General features: G+C 43.4%; 1 protein-coding gene across 23 annotated transcripts in view; it reads right to left on the reverse strand.

Moving 5' to 3' along the window:
* Positions 1-1,992: 1,992 nt before the first annotated feature.
* LOC135577160 (5'-AMP-activated protein kinase catalytic subunit alpha-1-like) overlaps positions 1,993-26,053 on the reverse strand; it is a 63,799-nt gene continuing 39,738 nt past the window's right edge. For 18 of the 23 annotated variants that reach the window (XM_065044974.1, XM_065044967.1, XM_065044970.1 and 15 more), the window contains one exon: positions 1,993-5,046. In XM_065044974.1, coding sequence (XP_064901046.1) covers positions 4,802-5,046 — 245 coding nt within the window. In that variant the 3' untranslated portion in view covers positions 1,993-4,801. Of the gene's footprint in view, positions 5,047-9,405; positions 10,789-23,182; positions 23,271-26,053 lie in introns of those variants that run through there. The other 5 variants (XM_065044968.1, XM_065044978.1, XM_065044969.1 and 2 more) reach the window with 4 other exon arrangements.

A 26,053-nucleotide genomic window follows, 5' to 3' on the forward strand; every position in this document is an offset into this window, starting at 1 on the left:
ATATGGAGTTGTACCCGTGAGAGAGAAGGGGATAGAAGAATAACATGGATGACAGAAAAATTAACCAATGAGATGTTAGTGCTGTAACTTGTAACCAATAGTGAAAAGACACATGAACTGGTAGAATTGTATAAAAATGCACTTGAAGCAATAAATGGCACCTATTACCTATCACTTTCATCTTGAAAGAAATTGTTCTATGTTGTTTGTCCGTCTCAACCGCGACAGAATACATTCTTAAATAAATGTGGTTATGTTATAAATAATTTTAATGCGCTTTTCTCACTTTATGTTTTTTTTGCTACTGACTTATTGCTTCCTGTTTATTTCATATTTATTTTAGACTATCGAAATTTTGTTGGACAAAAAGCACATTTGAGCAATTTTCTTATTCGTGTTCAAAATGGGTCATAAAGCAGCAGAGACAACTCGCAACATCAACAACGCATTCAGCCCAAGAACTGCTAAAGAACATACAGTGCAGCGGTGGTTCAACAAGTTTTGCAAAGGAGACGAGCCTTGAAGATAAGGAGCATAGTGGTTGGTCATCATAAGTTGACAACAAACAATTGAGAGCAATCATCGAAGCTGATCCTCTTACAGCTACACAAGAAGTTGCCAAAGAATTCAACATTGACTGTTCTACAGTCATTTGGCATTTGAATCAAATTGGAATGATGAAAAAGTTCGAGAAGTGGGTGCCTAATGAGCTCACTGAAAACAAAAAATTGTCATTTTGAAGTGTCATCTTCTCTTATTCTATGCAACAACAGCAAACCATTTCTCAGTCGGATTGTGACGTGTGACAAAAAGTAGTTTTTATACAATAACTGGTGATGACCAGCTCAGTGGTTGGGTTGAGAAGAACCTCCAAAGCACTTACCAAAGCCAAACTTGCACCCACAAAAGGTCATGGTTGCTGTTTGGTGGTCTGCTGCCAGTCTGATCCAGTACAGCTTTCTGAATCCCAAGTAGCAAGTGATAGGACAAGAGGAAATGGCCTCAAGTTGTGCCAGGGGAGGTTTAGATATTAGGAAAAAATTCTTCAAAGAAAGGGTTGCCAGGCATTGGAACAGGCTGCCCAGGGAAGTGGTGGAGTCACCATCCCTGGAAGTGTTTAAAAGGCATTTAGATGAGTTTCTTAGGGACATGGTTTAGTGCTAGATGTAACTTAGGTTATGGCTGGACTCGATGATCCTGAGGGTCTCTTCCAACTGAAATGATTCTATGATTCTATGAAACCATTATATCTGAGAAGGATGCTCAGCAAATCAATGAGATACATCGAAATCTACAACACCTGCAGTTGGAATTAGTCAACAGAAAGGGCCATTTCTTCTCCATGACAATGCCCGACTGCATGTCGCACAACCAATGCTTCAAAGGTGGAACAAATTCGGCTACAAAGTTTTTCCTCATCCGCCATATTCACCTGACCTCTCTCCAACCTACTACCACTTCTTCAAGCATCTTGACAACTTTTTGCAGGGAAAACACTTCCACAACCAGTAGGATGCAGAAAATGCTTTCCAAGAGTTTGTCAAATCCCAAAGCACGTATTTTTGCAGTACAGGAATGAAGAAATTTATTTCTCATTGGCAAAAATGTCTTGATTGTAATGATTCCCATTTTGATTAATAAAGATGTGTTTGAGCTGAGTTATAATGATTTAAAATTCACAGTCCAAAACCACAATTACTTTTGCACCAACCCAATAAGTTTGTCTATTAATTTATAACATATATAACACTAGAAGACAGCATGCAAAGTTTTAAACAAGATGGCTTAGTTTTATGTTTACTTAGTTTTAAGTTTTGAGAGTTTAAAAAGTTGTAGTTATAAACAAACATTTGGGCCATTCAGCTTTGTCAAAAGACAAAATGACCCACAACACAGGAAGTAGGCACATCTTTGAGAAAGGACAGAACTTTATATCTTACAATAGTAATGAACTGGTAATTTTTTTTTTCCAACTCAGAACAACCATGAAAGTAGTTTTTAAATATTGCACCACCAAAATCAAATTTTTATTAATTACCTAGTGAGTTTTACTGCACACGGACAATGAGGTTTATACATGAAAAAAATTACAATGTAAAGGCAAGATAATTCAACATACTCCAACTAGAGTAAGCTTGGGAGCATAGAGTAACATACTTGACCAATTTGTATATTTGCATAAGCTGCCTCCTTACAACCCTTGGAGATTTCTCTGTTAAGTTTTGTTTCACAGCCTATTGGCAGATACTAGTGTGATGCTAAAAAAAGGTCTGTAAGATCAGTAGGAACATCTGCAGAAAGCAGTTTCAACAGCAAGATCTACAAAGCACAGGAAAGTTACACAACACAACAGCTTGCCAGTCCCCCTTCAAATAGCTTGTCAGTCCCCCTTTCTCCCTCCCCCACACCATATCAAAAAAACAAACAAACAAACCCAAAAACCCCACAAAGAAACAAACAAAAAACAAACCCCGACTCTTTTCCATCAGGAAACTTTTGGCCATCAAAACTGATTTATCATACCAGTAAAATTTACTTTATTTAAAACTATGCATACAGTACACTCTGGCCAGAAATTTACTTTAACTTCCAGACATCAAGACAAAGTAAAAGCCATGGTTGCCTTAATGCACAAGAGGGCCAAAAAAGTATATAAAAATTAAAAGCTCTTTGCACCTTGACACCTTGCATTTGTGGTCAGCATTACAAATTTGCAAACCAGAAGCAGATATCATTTGCAAATATTTAGTTTGACATATGCGAGAGACCATTTCAGTGATCCCAAACCACTTCCAGATGAGGAACTACTGCAATAAAAAAACCCAAACAAACACAAAAACTATGCATTTGTTATATTGTGCAAGTGCAATATTTAACAATGTCAAAATAAAAGGGTAACAAAAACGAGTACACCAATTTATTCAGTACATCAGAACCAGTTCTTACAAGGCTAAAAAATAACCAACTTAAGTAGGATTTGCAGTTGGTCCCTCATGTTGACATCTCAATCTCAGGAGTTTAAACCCAAAGCTTTAACAAAAATCTTCCACTTTGAGATACAGTAATACAACTTTGCATTACAGGGACTGTGTGTGACACTCGAGGATAAAAACTTGAAGCTCTAACTTGTACCTACATACTAGGCAGACCACACCAGTGCTCAGTTCAGAACGCAGCTACAGTGGCTCCAGGAGTTAAGCAGCTTTATGTTTCTTCAAATTCTGTGCTGTGCATATTCATGAATTTCTGAACTGAAATCAGCTGTCCTGGATTAGACTGTTCTTAAAGCTGTAGCTAGCAGTTTTCAACTAGTCATTGGCTAGAACCCCCATTAATTTTACAAGTCTAGGTTTCACTACTCATATTAATACCTTGATTTCCAGTCCCTAACTGGGAGAACAATCTTTGAAACTGAGGTCATGAAGTTTTTTTTTAAGAGAATGCTCATGCTTGAATGCAAAACTAGATGTTTTATGACATACAGTTTATTCTTTAATGTTTACATCTATTACTGCTAGATGGAAATGGAACTGTGAATAATTACATCAAATTTACGAGAGATTATATGTTTTTGTGCAAGTATTAGCTGTGATTTTAACATTTAAGGTTCAGTTTTCTTCCTAAAACACTGCAAAAACCATCAACGCAGAAGGATTTATGTCATTTGTAATGGCAATCTACTGCTGAAAATTTTTTTTCATATTAACAGTCAAGTTGTCATGATCAGTTTTAAATGTTCAGCTGAAAAGTTGAACTACTAATGTCATAATTTAAATGGCAGAGTTCACTATAAAGGTGTCTTGGGAAAACCTAAACCTATATATGTAGTTTCAACTGCAAAGTGAATCCTATATATTATAATATATTATAAGCTAACATACAATATAAACAGCTGTATAAAAGTTTTAACATATATTTTAAAAATGGTAAATTTTAGATTCTGGAATAGCATGCAAGAGCCCTTAGGGCTGTGCTCTTAACCACATGCACATGTTTATAAGGAACAGGATTCTCAGCCTGAAGTAGTAGTAGGGAACTGCTATGCTGCTACCGCACTAAGGTATGAGCTAGCGAATCTGCACAGATCAGGGACCTGCTGACAATTCTTCACAGAGTAACATTTTGTTTCAGCCCACAGGGTGCCAAGTCTTCTTGGCATTAAGTCTCTTACCACTGTTGTGGCCTCAGTTGTTCTACTTACAGCCCACAGAATTTCACCCTTAGTGCATTACAGAGCACCTACATGCATTTTTCACCTGGTTGGATTTGCATGCATTTCATCAAATTTAGCCATTATTACATTATAATTCATTAAACTATTTATCATTTACTGTCAAATAAGGGGGAGGAATCACAGCAGTTTTAACACATTATTGTTAAATGTTGACAATTCTGATCAACTGAGGCACAATTGTAGATGGTGACCAACAAGTCATACTTCAGTCATTGAACTAGTAAGCGTACATTTACTTACAGTGAATCAGATGTATTACTAGTGAAAAAAATCAAGAAGGTCCATGTAACTTGAAGTCTAATATGCAGTATAAAGTGTGAATACTGCCCCAAGGGCATATGACTTCCTGTACCTGTACAATGGTATTGTACAGCAAACAATCAGAATTCACTCCAGGTTCAAAATAATATACATAACTGCCCATAATCATTCCAATCCCTCTGCAAATTGCATTCTGTGGCTAGTTTTTTCAGTGCCTTCGTTAATTTAACTGGATTATAACTGGAAGCATCTGACTATGATTTAGGCATGCTTATTACTGTAAAAGAAATCAGCCCATCTTCAAAATTATTGTGCAAGTATTTTAATAAGATTTGCACACATCTCAAAGAATTCTATCGTATGACTCCCTGGTCTTGGAGTTAAGTCAGCTTTATAAGAGTCAAGCGAAGAGGTCACTGATGGGGTAAGGGATATATCTGCAGATTTTCCTTGTGCATCAGCATCTGAATCTTTCTGAAAGGATCTACAGTTGCTCACAGAACCTGATCTCCGTGGAGTTGCAGTCCCAGATTTTGCTTCAGTAATTTCATCTGGGGGGCAAGTGGAGAGAGGAGGAAAATTAGTTATAAGTATCAAATCAGTCATAGGAACAGCAAACATCTTCTCCTTCTCACACTTCTAATCTTATTTTTTAAAACTTGATTAATACATAAACAGCTTTTGCAAACTATATATAGTTGATAACAAAATAAAAATTTATATATATAGAAACACAGAATCAAATGTCCTTATGCAAATTATTCTTGTGCTCTGAACTGTGCTCTAGGACTATCTGATCTAGTTTAGACCAGCATTCACCATATTTTTCATGAACTAGTTTCAGCACCTAATAGTTCAATTGATTTAGTTTAAACCAGAAACAGGATAGCATCATAAGGTTAAGTCAAATAACAGTTCAAACATTTTGTAGATGTTTTTGGTAGTATAGAGTTTATTTTATTATATTTGTTTTCTTTCTTGTTGGTTATTTATACTTTGCTATTTGTATTTTTATTATAATTCATTGATGCATTAATTGTTAGCATCTACATTAATTTATCCTTCATTTTTGGTAGTTTTTTCCCTTAATATGCATTTGGGCTGCAGCAGTTTAAGTTTACTTCTAAGATGGAAGTATTTTCTCCTCATACTGAAGGTACTGTTCTGCCGAAGTCTCTTTATTCTTACTTTAAATACTCAACATTATTTTTGACACCTGCCATCAGAAAAAGTTATTTCCAGGATAAATTAGTGAACATAGGAGAGGTTGCCTTTTCACATCAAAGCTACTTTAAACTATAGTTCAGTAAGAGGAAAATAGAACAGTTAGCTGTGGCAGAGGAAAAGTCAAATCAGCTTCACTATTGGAAGAGAGATGCCAAATCCATGCCCTTGGGTTGTATTTCCTCAAGAGTTGAGGCCAGAACTGCAGCAGGCTGCCCTCTCCCAGCTGCATGGCTTTAAGCAGTCATCTCCCCTCCAAAAGGGATGGTTTTTGTCCTATACTGCAGTAGGTCAGTACAGGAAAGTGATTCATCCCCTGTATCAAATACTACTAGATCTAAACAAGCACTTGTCAGAAGGAACAAGGCAAGAACTGCAGTGGCAAATCAGATCGGGTTAAACTGTCACGAGACACAGCCTTATCCATCCTATACTGTAATATCTATCCTATAGTGTAATCCAGCCATATTCCAGTAAATCCTTTTTCCATGCCACATGTTTTCCTAGGGATTTCGTGTACTCCATTGGCTGTAGGTAATTCTGCTTTAGTCTACTACGCCCTTAAAAAAGCATTATGGCCAATCTATATTAGCTCCTCCATTTTCAGGAAGGTATCCAACTTGGAGTTTGTGTTGGTTTTGGCTGGGATAGACTTAATTTTCTTCATAGAAGCTTGTATGGGGCTATGTTTTGGATTTGTGCTGAAAACAATTTTGGTAATATAGGGATGTTTTAGTTATTGCCAAGCACTGCTTACACTTGTTTTGCTTTGCTTCGTGCGCAGCTTCTGCTTTACCTATTAAACTACCTTTATCTCAACCTACAAATTTTCTCACTTTTACCCTTCTGATTCTCTCCCCCATCCCACCGGAGGGGAGTGAACAAGCAGTTGTGTGGTGCACATTTGCCAACTGGGGTTAAACCACAACAGTCCTTTTTGGCAGCCAACATGGGGCATAAAGAGTTCAAGATAATGACAGATTTGATTGGAATGTGTTAGATCAAATTGACAGCTGTTATTGTTGTTTAGCTATTAATGGACAGGCTCCTGTGGTTGCCATGGGGCTTGCTTGGCTTACTATAAATTAGTCTTGTGCTCGTTAGTGGCCTCTTCTTCCTTTTGCTGCTTATTATCATACTCTGCTGTGCTTGAAAACATTTCGATAACAACAATAGCCATGCACCTGGGCTGGCAGATGGCCAAGGCATTGCTGCTGTTCTGTCTGGAACGCCAGGGTGAACTCAAGTCAAAGGGACTGTGACTTGTGGATGAGTAGATGTGGGAGCGGGACACCCCAAAGCATCTGTGGCCACAGATAAGTCCACACCAGAGCAGGTACATCTTGAAGCATCTGTGGCCATGGTTATGTCTGTTCCACAGTAGGTATACCTCTGAAGGGGTTGTGGCCAAAGGATAAGTCCACGCTGGAGAAGATACACCTCGAAGCATCTGTGGCTATGCATGAAGTCATGTTGGAGCATGTGGCCATGGATAAGCCCACAGCAGAGCAGGTACTCACATTGGAGCAGGTTTACTTCTGAAGGGACTGTGGCTGTGGGTAAGGCCACACTGGAGCAGATACACCCCTAAATAGACTGTGGCTCATAGATAAGGCTCCACTTGGAGTAGGTACACCCCTAAGGGACTGCAATCTGGATAAATCCAAGCCAGAGCAGGGGCAAGGGGTAGAGTTCATTGCAATGTTAAAACCTACGGTTTGGCCCAAAGGGACCAGGGGTGGAGACTGTAATGGAAATACCTTTAAGTTATTGTAACCTATGATTTGAGTTGCATGTTATAGGAATTACTATAGTAGGAACCACCTGAACCAATGGAGGACGAGCCTTAAAAGAAGCAGTGCAAGTGCAGTAGTGTGCCGATCTGAGCTGGCTTTGGTGCCCAGTAACTCCATGCATCACATCACCTCTCCCATCCTGAGTGACCACCATAACAGATGGAGTCCAAAGTCATGGACTCAGTGGACATTTGTGGATATTTGACAGACATTTCACAGGGATGGTCCATAGACCAAGGGAATGATATTTGGGTATTATATCAAAGGATGGGAAGGGGGATGTTGAGTAATAACAATGCATTGGATAGTGTGGGAACCAAGCATGACATAAATTATATGGAACAAGGGGTGGAGAATGTGCTGGTTTTGTCTGGGATAGAGTTAATATCCTTCAGAGTAGCTAGTATGGGGCTATGTTTTGGATTTGTGCTGAAAACAGTGTTGATAATGCAGGAATGTTTTCATTATTGCTGAGCAGTGCTTACACAGAGTCAAGGCCTTTTCTGCTTCTCACACCATCCCACAAGCAAGTAGGATGGGGGTGCACAAGAACTTGGGAGGGGATATTAAATTATTTGGTATATTGGTCCTTACAGAACTTGTTTAGAAGTTGCTTGTATAGAAAAATAACACAGAATATCGCTTTGTATGAGATATACGGGAAATTAACCAGCACATAGTGGTTCTTTACCCAGTAGTGCCTGATCCCTCCCCATAAGAATTCTGTGAGGTTATGGAGGGAGAAAAATAGAAGGGCCAAAGCCCAATTAGAGCTGGGCCTGGCTACCGCTGTAAAAGGCAACAAGAAATGTTTCTATAAAAATATTAGCAACTTAGCCCAAATTAGCTCCTCATCTTGAAAAAGCCTCCGAGAGGGCAGTGACGCATCGCTGCCCATCAGGCACTGGGAGGGGCAACCAGCTTCTGACGCAGGTGAGTACCAGCCACACTGTGCTGCAGCAGCAGGTGTGATAGCTTGTGCAGTAGGGCACAGAGGTTGTAACTCCTTGCTTGTTAGACACTCTCACCTATTGTCAGTGTCCCAGACCGCTGCCAACCATGGTCTCCTCCAAAAAGAGAGCTTGTCACAAAAAGACTGTGGCAACTCAGAGGCCCTGCCCCGAACCATGGCTGTTCAGGTGTCCGACTGCAGGGAGTGCCAGAGCCTGCTGCCAGGGAAGGGAGGGTAGCATTCCACCTGCGTGAGGTGTCAGCAGGTGCAAAATCTGCTCAGCATGTTTGCGAAACTTAAGGAGGAGGTTGAGACACTGAGGTCCATCAGGGAGTGTGAAAAGGAGATAACTGGTGGAGTAACTCCCTGGTGTGCCACTCAGAAAGGCCCCAGGGGGATACCCCCCAAAAGGTGATGGACCCCCTGCCCTGTCAGGCAGAGGGGGAAGACACAAGACAGCCCCTGCACTGTTGCTGTCAGGCAGAGGTAGGGTGTGGGAGATTTGAGGGATTTTTCTTGAGGTTGTTGTGTGGATGGGTTTCTATTAGATGGAGATTTATTTCTGAAGTAGCCAAAGGAATCTCGAGGCCAGCTCAAAGGCTGAAAAACAGCACCTGCTGCGGGAGTGAGGCCTCAGGGCCTCAACAAGATGTAAATCAACAGACCTATTAGCAGTGAGACTCGGGCGCGTGGACAGCTCATGAACATGGACAATATCCAATCAGCTAATGCATGCTTGGGGCGTGGACGCGTGATCGATCAGGAAATAACTGCATATATAAGGAGGCTTGTTTCTGTAATAAATAAATGGCTTCGCTTGAATTCATATCGAATTGTGTGGAGTCCATGAGTTTTCGCCCTCGCAGTAGGGGACCGAAAAGATGGCGAGGGTTGGAAGCAAGTTCCAGTTCAGAGTCACAGGCAACCCCCCTCCTTACCTGCTTTGTTTTCCCAGGTGCCCCTCTGTAATAAGTTTTGAGTCCCTGGATCTTGAAGAAGAGGTGGGTGAGGAGGTGGTGCAAGGTCTGCCTACAAGGTCACATAGAAAGAGGCAGTTGACTCCACACCTCAAGACTGCCTCTGATAAGAAAGAAAGAACAGTAATTGTAGTAGGCAATTCCCTTCTGAGGGGGACGGAGGGCCCAATCTCCAGAGTTGACCCTCATCACAGGGAAGTTTGCAGTCTACGCGGAGCCCAGATTAGGGATATCACCAGGGTACTCCTCAACCTGGTGCACCCAACAGACTACTACCCACTGCTGATCTTCCATACAGATGGAGAGGAAGATGCATCCCGCAGTCTGACGGGAATGAAGAAAGATTTCAAGGCCTTGGGATGGATGGTGAAAGAGTCTGGGGCTCAAGTGATTTTCTCTTTCTTCCCTCCATTTTCGGGTGATTACATGGGATGGAACAGAAAAATTCAGTCAATAAATGATTGGTGACAAAACTGGTGTTACAGGCAGGGCTTTGGATTCTTTGACAATGGCTGGTTTTACAAGACACCAGTTCAGACAGCGATATGTGAGAAAGGTTATTCTTGCAGGGGAAAAGGGATGCTGGGACAGGAATTAGCTGGGCTCATTTGGAGAGCTTTAAACTAGACTCGAAGGGGGATGGGGTTGTAGCTGGGCTTGCATCAGTGAGGCAGCACTCTAGAGTTGATGAAGACTTGGAGGCCTCCCATCCCCCTAGGGTGAAATCTGGGTGCTCAGCTCACTCCCTGAAATGCCTGTACACCAATGCGGGCAGCATGGGGAATAAGCAGGAGGAGTTAAGAAACCTGTGTTCGGGCAGGAAATTATGACCTGGTGGCAATTATAGAGACATGGTGGGACAGCTCACATGACTGGAATGTGGTCATGGATGGCTATGTCCTTTTCAGGAAAGACAGGCCAGCCAGGCGTGGTGGTGGAGTTGCTCTTTATGTGAGAGCAACTACAGTGTATTGAGTACTGTCCAGGCACGGCTGAGGACCAAGTTGAAAGTCTATGGGTGAGAATTAAGGGGCAGGCTGGCAGGGGTGATACTGTTCTGGGCGTCTATTACAGGCCACCAGATCAGGATGGGGAAGTTGATAAGGTCTTCTAGAGGCAGCTGAGAGTGGCCTCACAGTCACAGGCTCTGGTTGTCGTGGGGGATTTTAACTTCCCTGATGATCGCTGGGAAGGACTACTCAGCCAGCCAGCCACAGTCCAGGAGGTTCCTCCAGTGCCTTGACAATAACTTTCTGATGCAAATGGTGGAGAAGCCAACTAGGAGAGGTGCACTGCTTGTTGGAAAGTAAAATGTGGCAAAGCAAGATGTGCAGTTCCAGCCACCTGGATGATAAAGGAAGATCAATACTAACATGACCATCTGAACGGTTGAAGACATAATACTAACATAATAATATATAAAAGGCAGACAGATATATAAATAAATATATAAATAAATATATTATATATATATATATATATATAAATAAATAAAATATATAAAAGGCTTGGACAGATTACTTTGAAGTACGTTTCTCATAACTGTAAGAAGTTATAGCCCAGACTTCTGAGAATGGTATCTTGGGCTGGATAACCGCCCCCAAGTGCATGGGATGTGTGAATGTCCTTGGGCATGGTCTGTGAATGAGTGGAAAAACAAGTGAGACAAACATCACATGAGTTTAGTGTGTTTTTAATAAGAATTAGTGGAAAAACACCTTTTTGTAAACATCTTAGTCCATGCTCGTACCTGTAAATCCTATAAATTGTCAATGGTGAATAAAGAAGGCAGCCTAGGCCTAGGTCAGCTCTCTGCTTGGCCAGGTTCTGCGATTCTTCCTGAACAAGATCTCTGCCTCTGCGTGAATTTCTGTCTGCGTCCTGGTATGCGTCGTTCCTAATCACTGCAAATGGTGCCCACTCTGAGTGTGTGAGCCCTGGAGGCTCTTCATCGAGCAGTGTGTTTGGTAGCGACCACGCAATCTGACGGGTGAGTAAATTTTATTTGTGGCCACATTAATCCCTGCGGTGTAGATAGGGACAAGCAGTCCTCATTGAACTAGAGAGCTGCGGGATTGCGTTAGTATGGGGCAAGCCGCTTCTCAGGAACATAAATTGTATTTGCAGGTTTTACTGCAGCTATTACGTTCTTCTGGGTATCGTATTTCTGAGAAGCAGGTAGCTTTGCTCCTCGTATGGTTGAGAGAGCATTGTGCTTGGTTTCTGAGTGAGGGGACGTTTGACAGTAAAATTTGGAAATAGGTCGGGGAACAGCTACACGCACATAAGAATTCAGTTCCCAATAGTTTACATATTACTTGGAGATTTGTGTACTCTGCACTATCACAGTTGCAGTCGGCAGAGCACATACTGCAAGGGCAAACAGGAGAGGATGGACAGAAAAACACAGATGAGCAGGTTGCTAATGATTTGAGTCTTGACAGCATTCATCCTTTTGAGTCAGGCTCTGTAGATCTCGAAAAAGAGTCAGTTCTATATCCATCATTAATGCCATCACAGCTATGTAAAGATAAAGCAGAAATTTGTGTGGAGCTGGGTCAGGAGTCTAAAACTTTACCCTCAGCACCTCCTTTGCCTGATTTTAAAGATGCTTATACAGCACACAGTAACCCCTTCATGACTAAGACAGCAGAACACAAAGGGGTGATGCGAAATGCCGTGAAAAGGCTATGGAGCACGGCGATTTTTCTTTCGCCTTTCCAGTTACTTACAAACCATAACAACCACCAGAACATGACGGAATACCTGCTTCTGTGTATTGCCTTTCTGAAAATCAAGCAGCTTGTCAGGAATGTGAGTTAATTGTTTTATTGGTTGTTGTTAAAAATGTTTCTTTGTGATATTGTTTGTATAAGTGCACTGAAAGCCTTCTCCCCACTTTTCCCACTCGCGCCGCAAGCCGCTCCGTGCTTCCCCCTCCTCCCTCCCTCTTCTCATGGTTTTTACTTATGAGATGGGGTCGGGAATGACTGTTTTTCAGTCATGTTCCTAAGAAATTAGTACTGGGAGGTGTTTTAGAACATAGGAAAGCACTTGGAAACATGAAGAAGGAAGATCTTGTGAAATATTGTAATCGATGGTGGCTGCTGTATAAGTTCGATGACTGGGAAAAGTGCCCAGAGAATAGAACCTTGAAGTATAACACTTTGTTGTTTCTAAAGCGAGAAGAGTAGGACAAAAATAAAACTCTACAAGAGATCATTGAATCATTTCAGACAATTTTACAGGCGGAATGGTTTGAACTTCAACAAGCTGGGAGAGAAATAACTGATAACACACAAGTCATAGAAAACTTGCTGAACTCTGCAAGATACTTTTCCTTATTAACCTGTTTTCTTTGTAGGTATCTGTTTAAGCATATTACAATTTAATAGGTCTTTGTCTGTTATATGCTACAGTAAGTTCATAGACTGTTAAATAATGAGAATCCATGGACTCAAAATGTGCGTTTTGTGATAATACAGAAGATCATGAGTAATTCAGTTCTTTACTGCGTGAATGTGATGATAAGATTTTGTGTGTGACAGCTGTTACTTTTCTTTCTAGCATGCTAGCTTTATTCCAATATCCAGACTTGCGCAGCTCTGTGATAGGCTGTGTCTCATCTCAATGTGCTGGATTTGGCTCTTTTGTATGCACACCAAGTAAAGAATCCAGGTTTTGGAATAGCAGTTGTAGCGCACCAGATGAGACACTAATAAAAACCTTGCCCGGTCCAGCTTGCTGCGGCGGCGGGGGGGCGGGTGCCGATGGAGCTCCAGCGCGCACTGACCTGTTTTGTCAGGGAGACCCAGCGGTACCTCTGCCTGGCTGAGCAGTAAGCAGCTCAAAGGTGCAATGCTAAAATCAAGATATTGTCTTGAATTAATGTAACTGTGATCTATCTGCATATTTGAACTTGGTATTTGGTTTTCATATCTGAGCTCAGTATTTTAATTTGCATATTTATATTTGGTACCAAAAGAATTTTGTTTGGGGAGATAATTACAGAAAGGGAACCGGTTCAGCTACTAAAATACCACCTTGCTCCCCCTTAGGATGCATCCTTACACATTAGAGTAGTTGCTTTTATTGTTATCTAATAATTTTGAGACCAGAAAAGAGTTTAAGTAGTTAAACTCTGATTCGCATTGAATTTATGTGTTTGTTGGAGGTATGGGAAAGAAAACTAAATGCTATGATGGATATGAACTCGGAGGAGGTTGTATTTAAAAGCTGCTAGAATATGAGCTGATGTGGATCTAGGAAAATTAAAGTAATCAGTTGATAGTTAATATGCTGTTTATTGACATCTGCAAGACATTACAAACAGTAAATGGGCCTGAGGAATGTAACTATTGCTCAGCTAATTAGAATTGCATATAGAGTGTATTATGGCTGGAATGAAATGGGAAAATAAAAAAGCAAAATATCCCAGGCCTGTGCTGTACTGTTTGAACATAAATTTCAGGCCTGTATCAAGCTGCAAATTAAACTTAGCCCCCTGGCAGCTCCCACTTAGCACCAGCAATTAACACCACCTGCATGGCCTTGCCTGTTTCTAAACTGCAGCAAGAAGAAAAAAAAAAAAAAAAAAAAAAAAAAAAAAAAAAAAAAAAAAACACCTGGCTGCCGGCTTTTAAAGCGGTGAAAGGGGATTATCTCTCCCCACCACTGCAGCAATGTTGTAATACTGAACAGAGCAGTCTGAGGGTGAAATTTAAAGGCATCCCTAGCAGATCTGCAGTTGTAATGAAACTGGGAAATTAAACCAAAAATTTGTTAATAGATTTATTTTGTGGTAACTAGTTGTAAAAGACTTCTTAGTAAATTCACCGTGATAGTTTTTGAGATTGTGGGAAAGAAAGAAAGATCATTTTTTGAAACCAATGGAATGCTAAATTTGGAACCAAGTTTTAACAGCTGAATGCTTCTATTTGCCAGAAAGCCCTATACCTCCCTTGGGTCAAGATTTGTTAAGTAAATTGTAATCTCAAGTAACATTTTCTGAGAATTCTGCTTAGTTGCATGTCCCACAAGAAGCTGCTTGGATGGTGCAGATCTGCTTGCTTCAAGTGAGAAATCTCCAAGGAAATTTTGGATGCTGTATTTCCACTAGTATGGACAACCAAAGCATCGGTAAACTAAACGCTACACTGATAGAACTGAAACAGCTCAGTGGATGAGCCAAATTTAAGTTTCATATAAATCATTCAGCTTAAGTAAATGCATACTAAAGATAATTAATCATCTAGAAGTATAAAGTTGTGTGATTTTTAATGTAGTCTCTGCTTTGTTAGTAAGCTGTATTTGCTGAAATCTCAAGCTGTAAAGTTCTGCTCATATTTACCAAAAGCAACCATAAACTACACTGAACACCTGCAAGATAATGTCTAGTTCACACTTTGCTGGGAAGAACAGAACTGACAGGGCAAAAATCAATTACTTCAAGGCTAATGAGCTGAGATCAGCTGATTGGAGGCAGCTCGGCAGGTCTCGATTAAGTGAAATCTGCGAGGTACAGAGAAGCCTTTTTTTGTGTTTTTTGTTTGTTTGTTTTTTGTTTGTTTGTTTGTTTGTTTTTTTTTTTTGTTTGTTTGTTTGTTTAGTTTGGTTTTTTTTTTGTTTTTGTTTTTTTTTTTTTTTCTCTCAATCGGGAACTTTCGTTCTCGAGAGACCCGGCAGCCCTTGCGAGAGTAGCTGACGTGGAGTGGGCGTTACCATGGCAGGGGCGATCACTCGCCTGCCCCTGGTCTTGAAAAAGCCTCTGGGAGGGCAGCGACAAGTCACTGCTCACCAGGTGCTGGAAGGGGCAATTGGCTTGTGACACAGGTGAGTAGTACCCACGCTGTGCTGTAGCACCAGGTGTGGTAACTCGTGCACTAGGGTGTAGAGGTTGTCACCTTTTACTAGTTAGACTCTCACCTATTGCCAGTGTCTCATACTGTTGCCGACCATGCTCTCAACCAGAAAGAGAGCTTGTCTGAAGAAGACTGTAGTAACTCAGACAGACTGTCTGCCCTGAACCGTGGTTATTCAGGTTTCTGGCTGCAGGGAGTGCCAGAGCCTGCTGCTGCTGGATGACGATGGCCAGCATCCCACCTGTGTGAGGTGTGAGCAGGTGCAAGATCTGCTCTACATGGTTGCGAAGCTTAAGGAGGAGATTGAGACACTGAGGACCATCAGGGAGTGTGAAAAGGAAATTGACTGGTGGAGTAACTCCCTGGCGTGCCACTCAGAGAGGCTCCAGGGGGATACCCCCCAAAAGGTGATGAACTCCTTGCCCTGTCAGGCAGAGGGAGAAGACCTGAGACAGCCCCTGCCCTGTCGCTGTTGGGCAGAGGTGGGGGGAGACAGAAAAGATGATGAAGGGTTGGAAGCTAATTCCAGTTAGGCACTGTGGGCAACCCCCCTCCCTACCTGCTTTGCTTCCTCAGGTGCCCCTCCGTAATAGGTTTGAGGCCCTGGATCTTGAAGAGGAGGTAGGTGAGGATGTGGTGCAAGGCCCACCTACGAGGTCACATAGAAAGAGGCAGTTCACTGCATGTCTCAAGACTGCCTCAGATAAGAAAGAAAGAAGGGTAAATGTAGTAGGCAATTCCCTTCTGAGAGGGATGGAGGGCCCAATCTGCAGAGTTGACCCTCATCGTAGGGAAGTGTGCAGTCTACCTGGAGCCCGGATCGGGGACATCACCAGGATGCTCCCCAACCTGGTGCAACATTTCAAGGCCTTGGGACGGATGGTAACAGAGTCTGGGGCTCAAGTGATTTTTTCTCTTCCCTCCTTCCAGTTTTGGGTGATGATGTGGGAGGGAATAGAAAAATCCAGTCCCTAAACAATTGGCTACAGGACTGGTGCTACAGGCAGGGCTTTGGGTACTTTGATAACAGCTGGTTTTACAAGACACCAGTCCAAACAGTGATACATGGGAAAGGTTTATCTCGCAGGGGCAAAAGGATGCTGGGACAGGAATAAGCAGGGCTCACTTGGGGAGCTTTAAACTAGATTTGAAGGGGGATTGGGTGGTAGCTGGGCTTGCATCAGTAGGGCATCACTCTAGAGTTCATGAGGGCTGGGAGGCCGCCATACCCCTGAGGTGAAATCGGAGTGCTCAGCTCGCTCTCTGAAATGCCTGTACACCAATGCGGGCAGCATCGGGAATAAGCAGGAGGAGTTAGAAACCTGTGTTAGGGCAGGAGATTATGATCTGGTGGTGATTACAGAGACATGGTGGGACAGCACACATGATTGGAATGTGGTCATGGATGGCTATGTCCTTTTCAGGAAAGACAGGCCAGCCAGGCATGGAGGTGGAGTTGCTCATTATGTGAGAGAGCAACTACAGTGTATTGAGTATTGTCCAGGCACAGATGAGGGGCAAGCTGAGAGTCTGTGGGTGAAAGTTAAGGGGCAGGCTGGCAAGGGTGATACTATTGTGGGCATCTATTACAGGCTACCAGATCAGGGTGAGGAAGTTGATGAGGCCTTCTACAGATAGCTGGGAGCAGCCTTGTAATCACAGGCCCTGATTGTGGTGGAGGATTTTAACTTCCCTGATGTTTGTTGGAGGGACTACTCAGCCAGTCAGCCACAGTCTAGGAGGTTCCTCCAGTGCCTTGATGATAACTTTCTGATGCAAAGGGTGGAGGAGCCGACTAGAAGAGGTACACTGCTGGACCTCATCCTCACTAACAAGGAGGATCTGCTGAAGTGGTAAAGGTTGAGGGCTGCCGTGGTTGCAGCGACCATGAGATGGTGGAGTTCAGGATCTCATGTGGTAGGAGCAGGATAGCAAGCAGGATTGCAACCCTGGATTTCAGCAAGGCAAACTTTGGCCTTTTCAGGCAATTGCTAAGGGAAATACCATGGGCAAGGCTGCTTGAAGGTAAAGGGGCCCAAGATAGTTGGTTAGTATTCAGGGACTGTTTCTACCGGGCACAAGATCAGAGCATCCCGACATGTAGAAAGTCAAGGAAGGGAGCCAGGAGGCCTGCGTGGTTAAACAGGGTGCTGCTGGGTAAGCTCAAGTGGAAGAGAAGAGTTTATAGATCATGGAAGGAGGGGCTGACCACTTGGGGAGAATATAAGGCTGTTGTCAGAGGATGTAGGGAGGCAACGAGGAAAGCTAAGCCCTCCTTAGAATTAAACCTAGCGAGAGAGGTCAAAGACAAAAGAAAGAGTTTTTTCAAATACATGGCAGATAAAACACCAGAGTCAATGTAGGCCCACTGATGAATGAGGTGGGTGCTCTGTTGACAGAACATACAGAGAAGGGAGAGTTACTGAATGACTTCTTTGTCTCTGTCTACTCTACTGGAGGCTGTCCTGAGGAGCCCTGTACCCCTGAGGCCCCAGAGGAAGGCAGGACAATGAAGAGGTCTGCCTTAGTTGATAAGGACTAGGTTAGGGAGCAGTTAAGCAATCTGGACATCCATAAATCCATGGGTCCAGATGGGATGCACCCGTGGGTGCTGAGGGAGCTGGCTGAAGTCATTGCCAGACCAATCTCCATCATCTTTGCCAAGTCTTGGGTAACGGGAGAGGTGCCTCAGGATTGGAGGAAAGCAAATGTCACTCCAGTCTTCAAAAAGGGCAAGAAGGAGGACCTGGGTAACTATAGACTGGTCAGCCTCACCTCCATCCCTGGGAAACTGATGGAACAACTTATCCTTGGTGCTATCTCAAGGCATATCATGGATAAGAGGGTCATTAGGGGCAGTCAACATGGCTTCACCAAGGGGAAGTCATGTTTGACCAACCTCATAGCCTTTTATGAGGACGTAACGAGGTGGACAGATGATGGCAGAGCGGTGGATGTGGTCTACCTTGACTTCAGTAAAGCATTTGACACAGTCTCCCACAGCATCCTCACAGCCAAACTGAGGAAGTGAGGTCTGGACGATAGGGTAGTGAGGTGGACTGAAGGAAAGAAGCCAGAGAGTCGTGGTCAATGAGGTGGAGTCTAGTTGGAGGCCTGTATCTAGTGGAGTGCCTCAAGGGTCGGTATTGGGACCAGTACTATTCAATATATTCATCAGTGATTTGGATGAGGGAACAGAGGGCACTGTCAGCAAGTTTGCTGATGACACGAAGCTGGGAGGAGTGACTGACATGCCAGAAGGCTGTGCTGCCATCCAGTGAGACCTGGACAGTCTGGAGAGTTGGGCGGGGAAAAATTTAATGAAATATAACAAGGGAAAGTCTTGCATCTGGGTAGGAACAACCCCAGGTTCCAGTATAAATTGGGGAATGACCTATTAGAGAGCAGTGTAGGGGAAAGGGACCTGGGGGTCCTGGTGGATAGCAGGATGACCATGAGTCAGCACTGTGCCCTTGTGGCCAAGAAGGCCAATGGCATCCTGGTGTTGTATTAGAAGGGCGATGGTTAGTAGGTCGAGAGAGGTTCTCCTGCCCCTCTGCTCCGTCCTGGTGAGACCGCATCTGGAATATTGTGTCCAGTTCAGGGCCCCTCAGTTCAAGAAGGACAGGGAACTGCTGGAGAGAATCCAGCGCAGGGCAACCAAGATGATTAAGGGAGTGGAGCATATCCCTTATGAGGAAAGGCTAAGAAAGCTGGGTCTCTTTAGTTTGGAGGAGACTGAGGGGTTACCTCATTAATGTTTATAAATATTTAAAGGGTGAGTGTCACGAGGATGGAGCCAGGCTCTTCTCAGTGACAACCAATGGTAAGACAAGGGATAATGGGTTCAAACTGGAACGCAAGAGGTTCCACTTAAATTTGAGAAGAAACTTCTTCTCAGTGAGGGTAACAGAACACTGGAACAGGCTGCCCAGGGGTGGTTGTGGAGCCTCCTGCTCTGGAGACATTCAAAACCCACCTGGACACATTCCTGTGTAGCCTCATCTAGGTATTCCTGCTCCAGCGGGGGGACTGGACTAGATGATCTCTTGAGGTCCCTTTCAATCCCTAACATGCTGTGATTCTGTGATTCTGTGAAGAGGAGGGCTATGGGATGCAGGGGGAAACATAGTGACAGATGAGGGAAAGGCTGAGGTACTAAATGCCTTTTTCGCCTCAGTCTTTAATAGAACAGTTGTGCTCCAGGTACCCAGTCCCCTGAGCCAGAAGACAGGGATGGGGAGCAGAACGAAGCCCCAATAATTCAAGGGGAAATGGTTGGTGACCTGCTATACCACTTGGACACCCACAAGTCTATGGAGCCAGACAGAATACACCCAAGGGTGGTGAGGGAGCTGGCAGAGGTGATCACTAAACCACTTTCCATTATCTGTCAGCAATCTTGGTTAAGTGGGGAGTTTCCAGTTGACTGGATGCTGGCTAACATGATGCCCATCTACAAGAAGGGCCGTGTAAGAGTCGGTCCGAAGATGGAACAGTATTTGCCTGAACATCGCCATCAGGAACTGAGAGAACTGAGGCCCTGACAGAAAGAATGCATGGAGAATGTCTTGGAGAGAAGCCTGAGGAGAAGCATTGTGTTGTATTGGTTTCTCCGATACGGGGGAGCTGCTGCTTACAATGGCCGCTGTATGGACTTCGCCTGCTGCTTCAGCCAAACCAGCCCCTGCCTCCTGAAAGTGATTGTTATGAGGGTCTCTTTGACTCAGGGACAATAGCTGCCGTCCAGAAGATGTGTTCTCACCTGCAGCCTCAGTCACACATGTCCCCCACCTGCTCCCCCAAACAATGGCCAATGAAAAGGAAAGAAAGACCCTTTAATGCTGGCCATGTAAGCATTGGCAAAAGAAAGCATGAATCTTTCGAGCCTGCGCAGTACAAGCCTGGGTTGCGAAATCAAGGCGGAGACTGGCCTCAATTAATGGGAGTGAGGGGGGGTGAAGAAGCATAAGAGATGACTCCCGAAGGGACACTGTGGAGATCTTCCCACCAGAGGATCCCGAACCACGACGGAGGACCAGCAGGACTCTACAGGACCAGAGACCAGAGGGACGCCTCTGAAGCTCTACTGGTGGTAAATGCAACCTCACTTCCCATCTTTACTTTTACTCTCCCCATTTCTTTTCCCTTTTTCTTACTCTCTCTCTCTCTATCGCGTGCTGCTTTATGGGCAAATTAATAAAGTAACACTGTTTGATTGAATCATAACCCCTTGGCTTTTTGGTTGCCTTTATTTTGCACTCTGAGATCAAGGTAAACGAACCATCACGAGTCCATCACCAAGTGGACCGTGACAGGCCAGAAGGAGGATCCAGGGAACTACAGACCTGTCAAGTCTAACCTCGGTGACAGGGAAGGTCATGGAGCAGATGATCTTGAGTAACATCACATGGCACATACAAGAAAACCATGTGATCAGGCCCAGTCAACATGGGTTTATGAAAGGCAGGTCCTGTTTGAGCAACCTTATCTTCTACTATGACAAGGTGATCCACCTAGTGGATGAGGGAAAGGCCATGGATGTTGTGTACTTAGACTTCAGTAAAGCCTTTGACACCGTATCCCACAGCATTCTCCTGGAGAAGCTGGCAGCTCATGGCCTGGATGGGTGTACTCTTTGACGAACAAAGAACTGGCTAGAGGGCCGGGCCCAAAGAGTTGTGGTGAACGGAGCCAAATCCAGTTGGCGGCTGGTCACGAGTGGTGTTCCCCAGGGCTCAGTATTGGGGCCAGTTCTGTTTAATCTTTTTATCAATGATCTGGATGAGGGGATTGAGTGCACCCTTAGTAAATTTAAATTTACACCAAATTCGGTGGGAGTGTTGACCTGCTGGAAGGTAGGAAGGCCATACAGAGGGATCTGGACAGGCTGGATCCTTGAGCTGAGGCCAATTGTATGAGGTTTAACAAGGCCAAGTGCTGGGTCCTGCACTTGGGTCATAACAACCCCAGTCAGTGCTACAGGCTCAGGGAAGAGTGGCTGGAAAGCTGTCGGGCAGAAAGGGATCTGGGGGTGCTGATTGACAGCTGGCTGAATATGAGCCAGCAGAGTGCCCAGGTGGCCAAAAAGGCCAACAGCATCCTGGCTTGTATCGGAAATAGTGTGGCCAGCAGGACTAGAGAAGTGATTGTGCCACTGTACTTGGCACTGGTGAAGCCCCACATTGAATACTGTGTTCATTTTTGGGCCCCTCATCATAAGAAGGACATTGAGGTACTAGAGAGAGTGCAGCCATAGATGGCTTGTCCTTCTACCTACACTGACAACAACGGACCAGGTATGCTGTGGTCAGGCCTGGCCAAGTAACAGAGGCTGAGCCAATCCTGACAGGACTGAGCACACATGGAGCAGAGATGGTAGCCTTAATACATGCAGCACATCTGGGGAAGGGAAACAAGTCAACATCTACATGGACTCACAGTATGCCATGCAACAAGTACATTATGGAAAGAGTGGGGATTTTTCACATCATCAGGGAAAAAAAAGGTAGTAAATGGGGAAGAGGTATGCAGTTTCCTGGAATCAGTCCAACTGCCAAAAGAAATTGCTGTAGTACACTGCACTGCTCATACTAAAGACACTACAGAAATCAGTAAAGGAAATGCCTTAGCCAATGCAGCTGTGAAGGCTGCAGCCAGACAACCACTGAGACAGCATCTGATTGCAATTTTATTGGCAAACCAGAGCAAATGGCCAAGCTTAACAGACCCCATATCATGTATGGGAAAGACTGTTCAGTGGAAGAAAAGAGACAATGGGAAAAGTGGGAAGCAAAACAAGATAGCAACAGAATATGGACAACTGGGTGAAAACTGATATGACCAAAGAACAATTTAATTTCTGTGACTAGGTGGTTTCATGACAAAGCTCATGGAGGAGTGGAGGCAGTAGCTAACCAGGTACAGAGAGTATGGACAGTACCAGGGGTTTGCACTGCTAGAAAAAAAAAAAAAAAAAAAAGTCACCAGTAGGTGCCCAACCTGCCAAAAGTTCTCAAATCCCAAACTCAGAGTTTAGAGGACGACCATGGGTCTTTTTTTCTTTCCAGTGATTGCAAAAAGATTATGCAGATATGCCAACTATTAATGGGTACGAACATTTGTTAGTAATAGTAGATGAGCTATCAGGGTGGGTAGAAGCCTTCCCAACAAGAAAAGCAGATAAAGGAGGAGTAATAAAAGCCTTAATGAAAGAAATTATACCCAGGTATGGGGTTCCAGAGTCAACTGAGTCAGACAGGGGTACCCATTCTGCAGTAAGTATAATCAAACAGCTGTATCTATCACTGGGAACAGAGAGGGAATAGAGAAGAACCTACAAACTCCCAGTCACCCACAGTCTTCAGGACAGGTAGAAAGAATGAACAGTACATTAAAGGAAAAAGTAGCTAGGATATGCACACACACTGGACTGAAGTGGCCAGAAGCACTGAACTTAGGTCTATGGGATGTTCAAAATGGACCATGGCAACCCATAGCATTAACCCCAGTAGAAATTCTCTGGGAGACTGTCAGGGATTGGCTCAAGGAGCGTGGACATGAGTCCACCGAGCAACTGTATGAGCAGAGCCCATTTTAGTTGACATAAGTAGGCCTTAGTTAGCTTGTCTATTAGGCCGTGGGAAAGGGGGGAATGGAAAAGTACTGACTAAGGCAGGGTCAGCATATCCTTGAAGAGATAAGAGTCAGAAGAATGCAGGATGTGCATAGCTAGCTAAACCCAAGTAGGTGGAGTAAGTAAATGTAACCTTTTAGTGCTTAGCCTATTAGATAGAGACAAGTATGCATAATTATGGTATTTGGTATAAATACACGCTATCTCGGGCAATAAAGTTGAATCATGCTTTATCACTCACATTGAGTCGGCCTGCATGTTTTCCTCAGCCACGTACTCGCAGGAGACATTTAGCTATACCAGGGACTTATATCCCAGCTAAGATCAGCCTGTTAGGTGGAGATGAATGGTTAATCCAGTACGTACTGTATATGCAAGAAGGGTTCAAAAATAACAGAAAATGTGCTCAATGGTATCAGTCAGCACCACCAGAAACACAGATGGATGATATACAGCATGGAGATGAATTTTTTATTATGGTATTTTCAGAGAAATCCAAATTAGAACCTAAATGGGAAGGGCCATACACTGTTTTATTGTGTTCTCATTTTGCTGTTAAAGTTCTAGGAAAAGAAAATCAGATACATCATTCCCATGCCAAGCGAGTAATCAGCAACCCACCAGCTAGTGAATGACCAGTGAATGACAAAAAACAAAGTGGGATATCTTACCACCCTTGTTTCTGCTGATTCTGTTGATTGCTACAGCATGGCTAAGTATTATAAGGACAGATCCCGCATACATCCCATCTCAAAGGGAATTCTGGATTATTAACAAAACCAAAGGAAGGATAGTTTCCATGAACAGGAGAACCCCAGAGTGGCCATGGTCTCAAGGTCATGTTAAGTATATGAGGAGTATGGGAACACATTCTAATAGGGAAAATTTAAATCTTTCCACCATGGTCATGCATGGAACTAAAATATACTTAGAGAATGGGTGGAGCTGGTACAAAGATTAAGCTTATGGCAAAGTTCCCCTGCTTCAGGGAACATCAAGGGAAGAAATTAAAATAGGATGGCAGATGATCAATGGGTCTACCCATGAGAAGGCATCTCAGATTTCTGTGTACAACACTACACCAAACCCAACAGCAAAGGACAGAAATCTTTGCACCTCTGAAAAATTGGACTGTTGGTACAATTTTACTTTAGTACAACTGTCTTTGTAGTCTGCCTCTGGGCTCGCAGAGACGTGGGACTGTCATTTAAATTCAAAATTGATGTTGCTGAGCCTAGCACAACAATATCCACCACTTAACATCCACCCCAACTGTAAAAGATAAGAAATACTATCCCCACAGATTTCTGTAATTGGACCATATGTGGTTAAAAATACAGGCCAGCAACAATTGTTATTTAATCCATCATGGTCCCTCAAACAATTGGAACTATCAATGCAGATCAATATCTTTACAATTAAACCAGTCTGTTTACCATTCCCAAGTGCATCCTATGCAGGGTAGTTAGCATGGTTACATGGGCAGTCTCTTACCCCTTCGAAGCGAACAAGAAGGGATGCAACTGGTATCTTCGGGACAGAATTGGGAGTCCTAAACAACATAGATGCTGAAGTGCTTGCAAACAAACAGTGCAGCCATGCATGATCTCAACAAATTAGAACATCCCTTACAGTCCTCCCTATCAGCACTAGGATCTAATCAATGGCTCTTATCCGATGTATTGCCACAAGGGCAGAGAATTAATGAAAAGGACCACCAGTCATGGATGCACTTGGTGTAACTCAAAATAATGTTTCTCTAGTTCTCAGTTGTATCCAAGTTCAGCTGTGGATGCAATCAATGGTAGCAGCAATTATAAGAGAAGGTGAAGATGGCACCTTATCCACAGAAGTTTGAGAAGTAATCTGGGACATTGCAACTGAGTTTGAAAGAGATTTCCAATCCTGGTGGAATTTATTAGTTTTACTTATGATCCTATCCACAACAAGGCCACAACTTTTGTTTTAACAATATGCAGTGCTTCAGTATATACCTTACACCGAATCATTGCCTTAGGAATAAATCGCACTGGAACTGTACCCTTTAGAGCATAGAACATGGGCCCAATGGAACAAAAATAAATGGCAAACTGTTGACACTAATGCATGCATTATGCGGAAACACCAAGGATTTATCTGAGAGAGTAGTAGCATTAAGGACTGAGACATTTGTCTTGATACTGAACAAACTGTCTGTCATTTTGAAGTGTGTCCTGATGAAACCCCTGAAACTATACTTGAGTACACTGTAAAGGGGTGTGTTTGTATGAGAACCCTTTGTAATTCTATGTTCGTAGACAATGTGCCTGCAGACACAAGCAACCACTCAAATAATTGTATTTGTAACTTTACCAAAATTATGGGGTGTGACTTTAACCCCTGTATTCAGCCCCTGTAATCTCCCACCAACTGTTACAATCTAACTATAGACTATACCAAGATTTACTGCCTTCATCCATTGGAATGAATCTCACATTAGTGAGGAAATTATTGCAGCATCATGAGCTACACCAAGTGCTGAAGCAAGTAAAAGTGGATAGAATGCTTTGATCACTGTCCACCATGATACAAAAGATGGGCTATGAAGATGATTAGGGGCCTAGAGCACCTTTCTTATGAAGACAGACTGATAGAGCTGGGTCTGTTCAGTCTGGAGATGAGAAGGCTGAGAGGCGATCTCATCAATGTTTGAAAATATCTCAAGGGTGGATGTCAAGAGAATGGGACCAGACTCCTTTCAGTGGTGCCCAACGATAGGATGAGGGGCAACGGGCACAGGCTGAAGCATAGAAGGTTCCATCTGAATATGAGGAAAAACTTCTTTACTTTGAGGGTGACAGAGCACTGGAACAGGCTGTCCAGAGAGATTGTGGAGTCACCTTCTCTGGAGACATTCAAAACCCACCTGGATTAATTCCTGTGTAATCTGCTCTAGGTGTATCTGCTTTAGCAGGTGGGTTGGACTAGATGATCTCCAGAGGTATCTTCCAACCCTAACCATTCTGTAATTCCGTGAAAAGAAATACGCAGTATACTCAAAAGACTTAAAAAAGATGGAGCGCGCCTCTGGTGGGAAACCCTTTTAGGGTGGTCACCCACAGCAACCAGAGTA

Source organism: Columba livia, chromosome W, assembly GCF_036013475.1.
Source record: "Columba livia isolate bColLiv1 breed racing homer chromosome W, bColLiv1.pat.W.v2, whole genome shotgun sequence".
Taxonomy (NCBI): Eukaryota; Metazoa; Chordata; class Aves; order Columbiformes; family Columbidae; genus Columba; species Columba livia.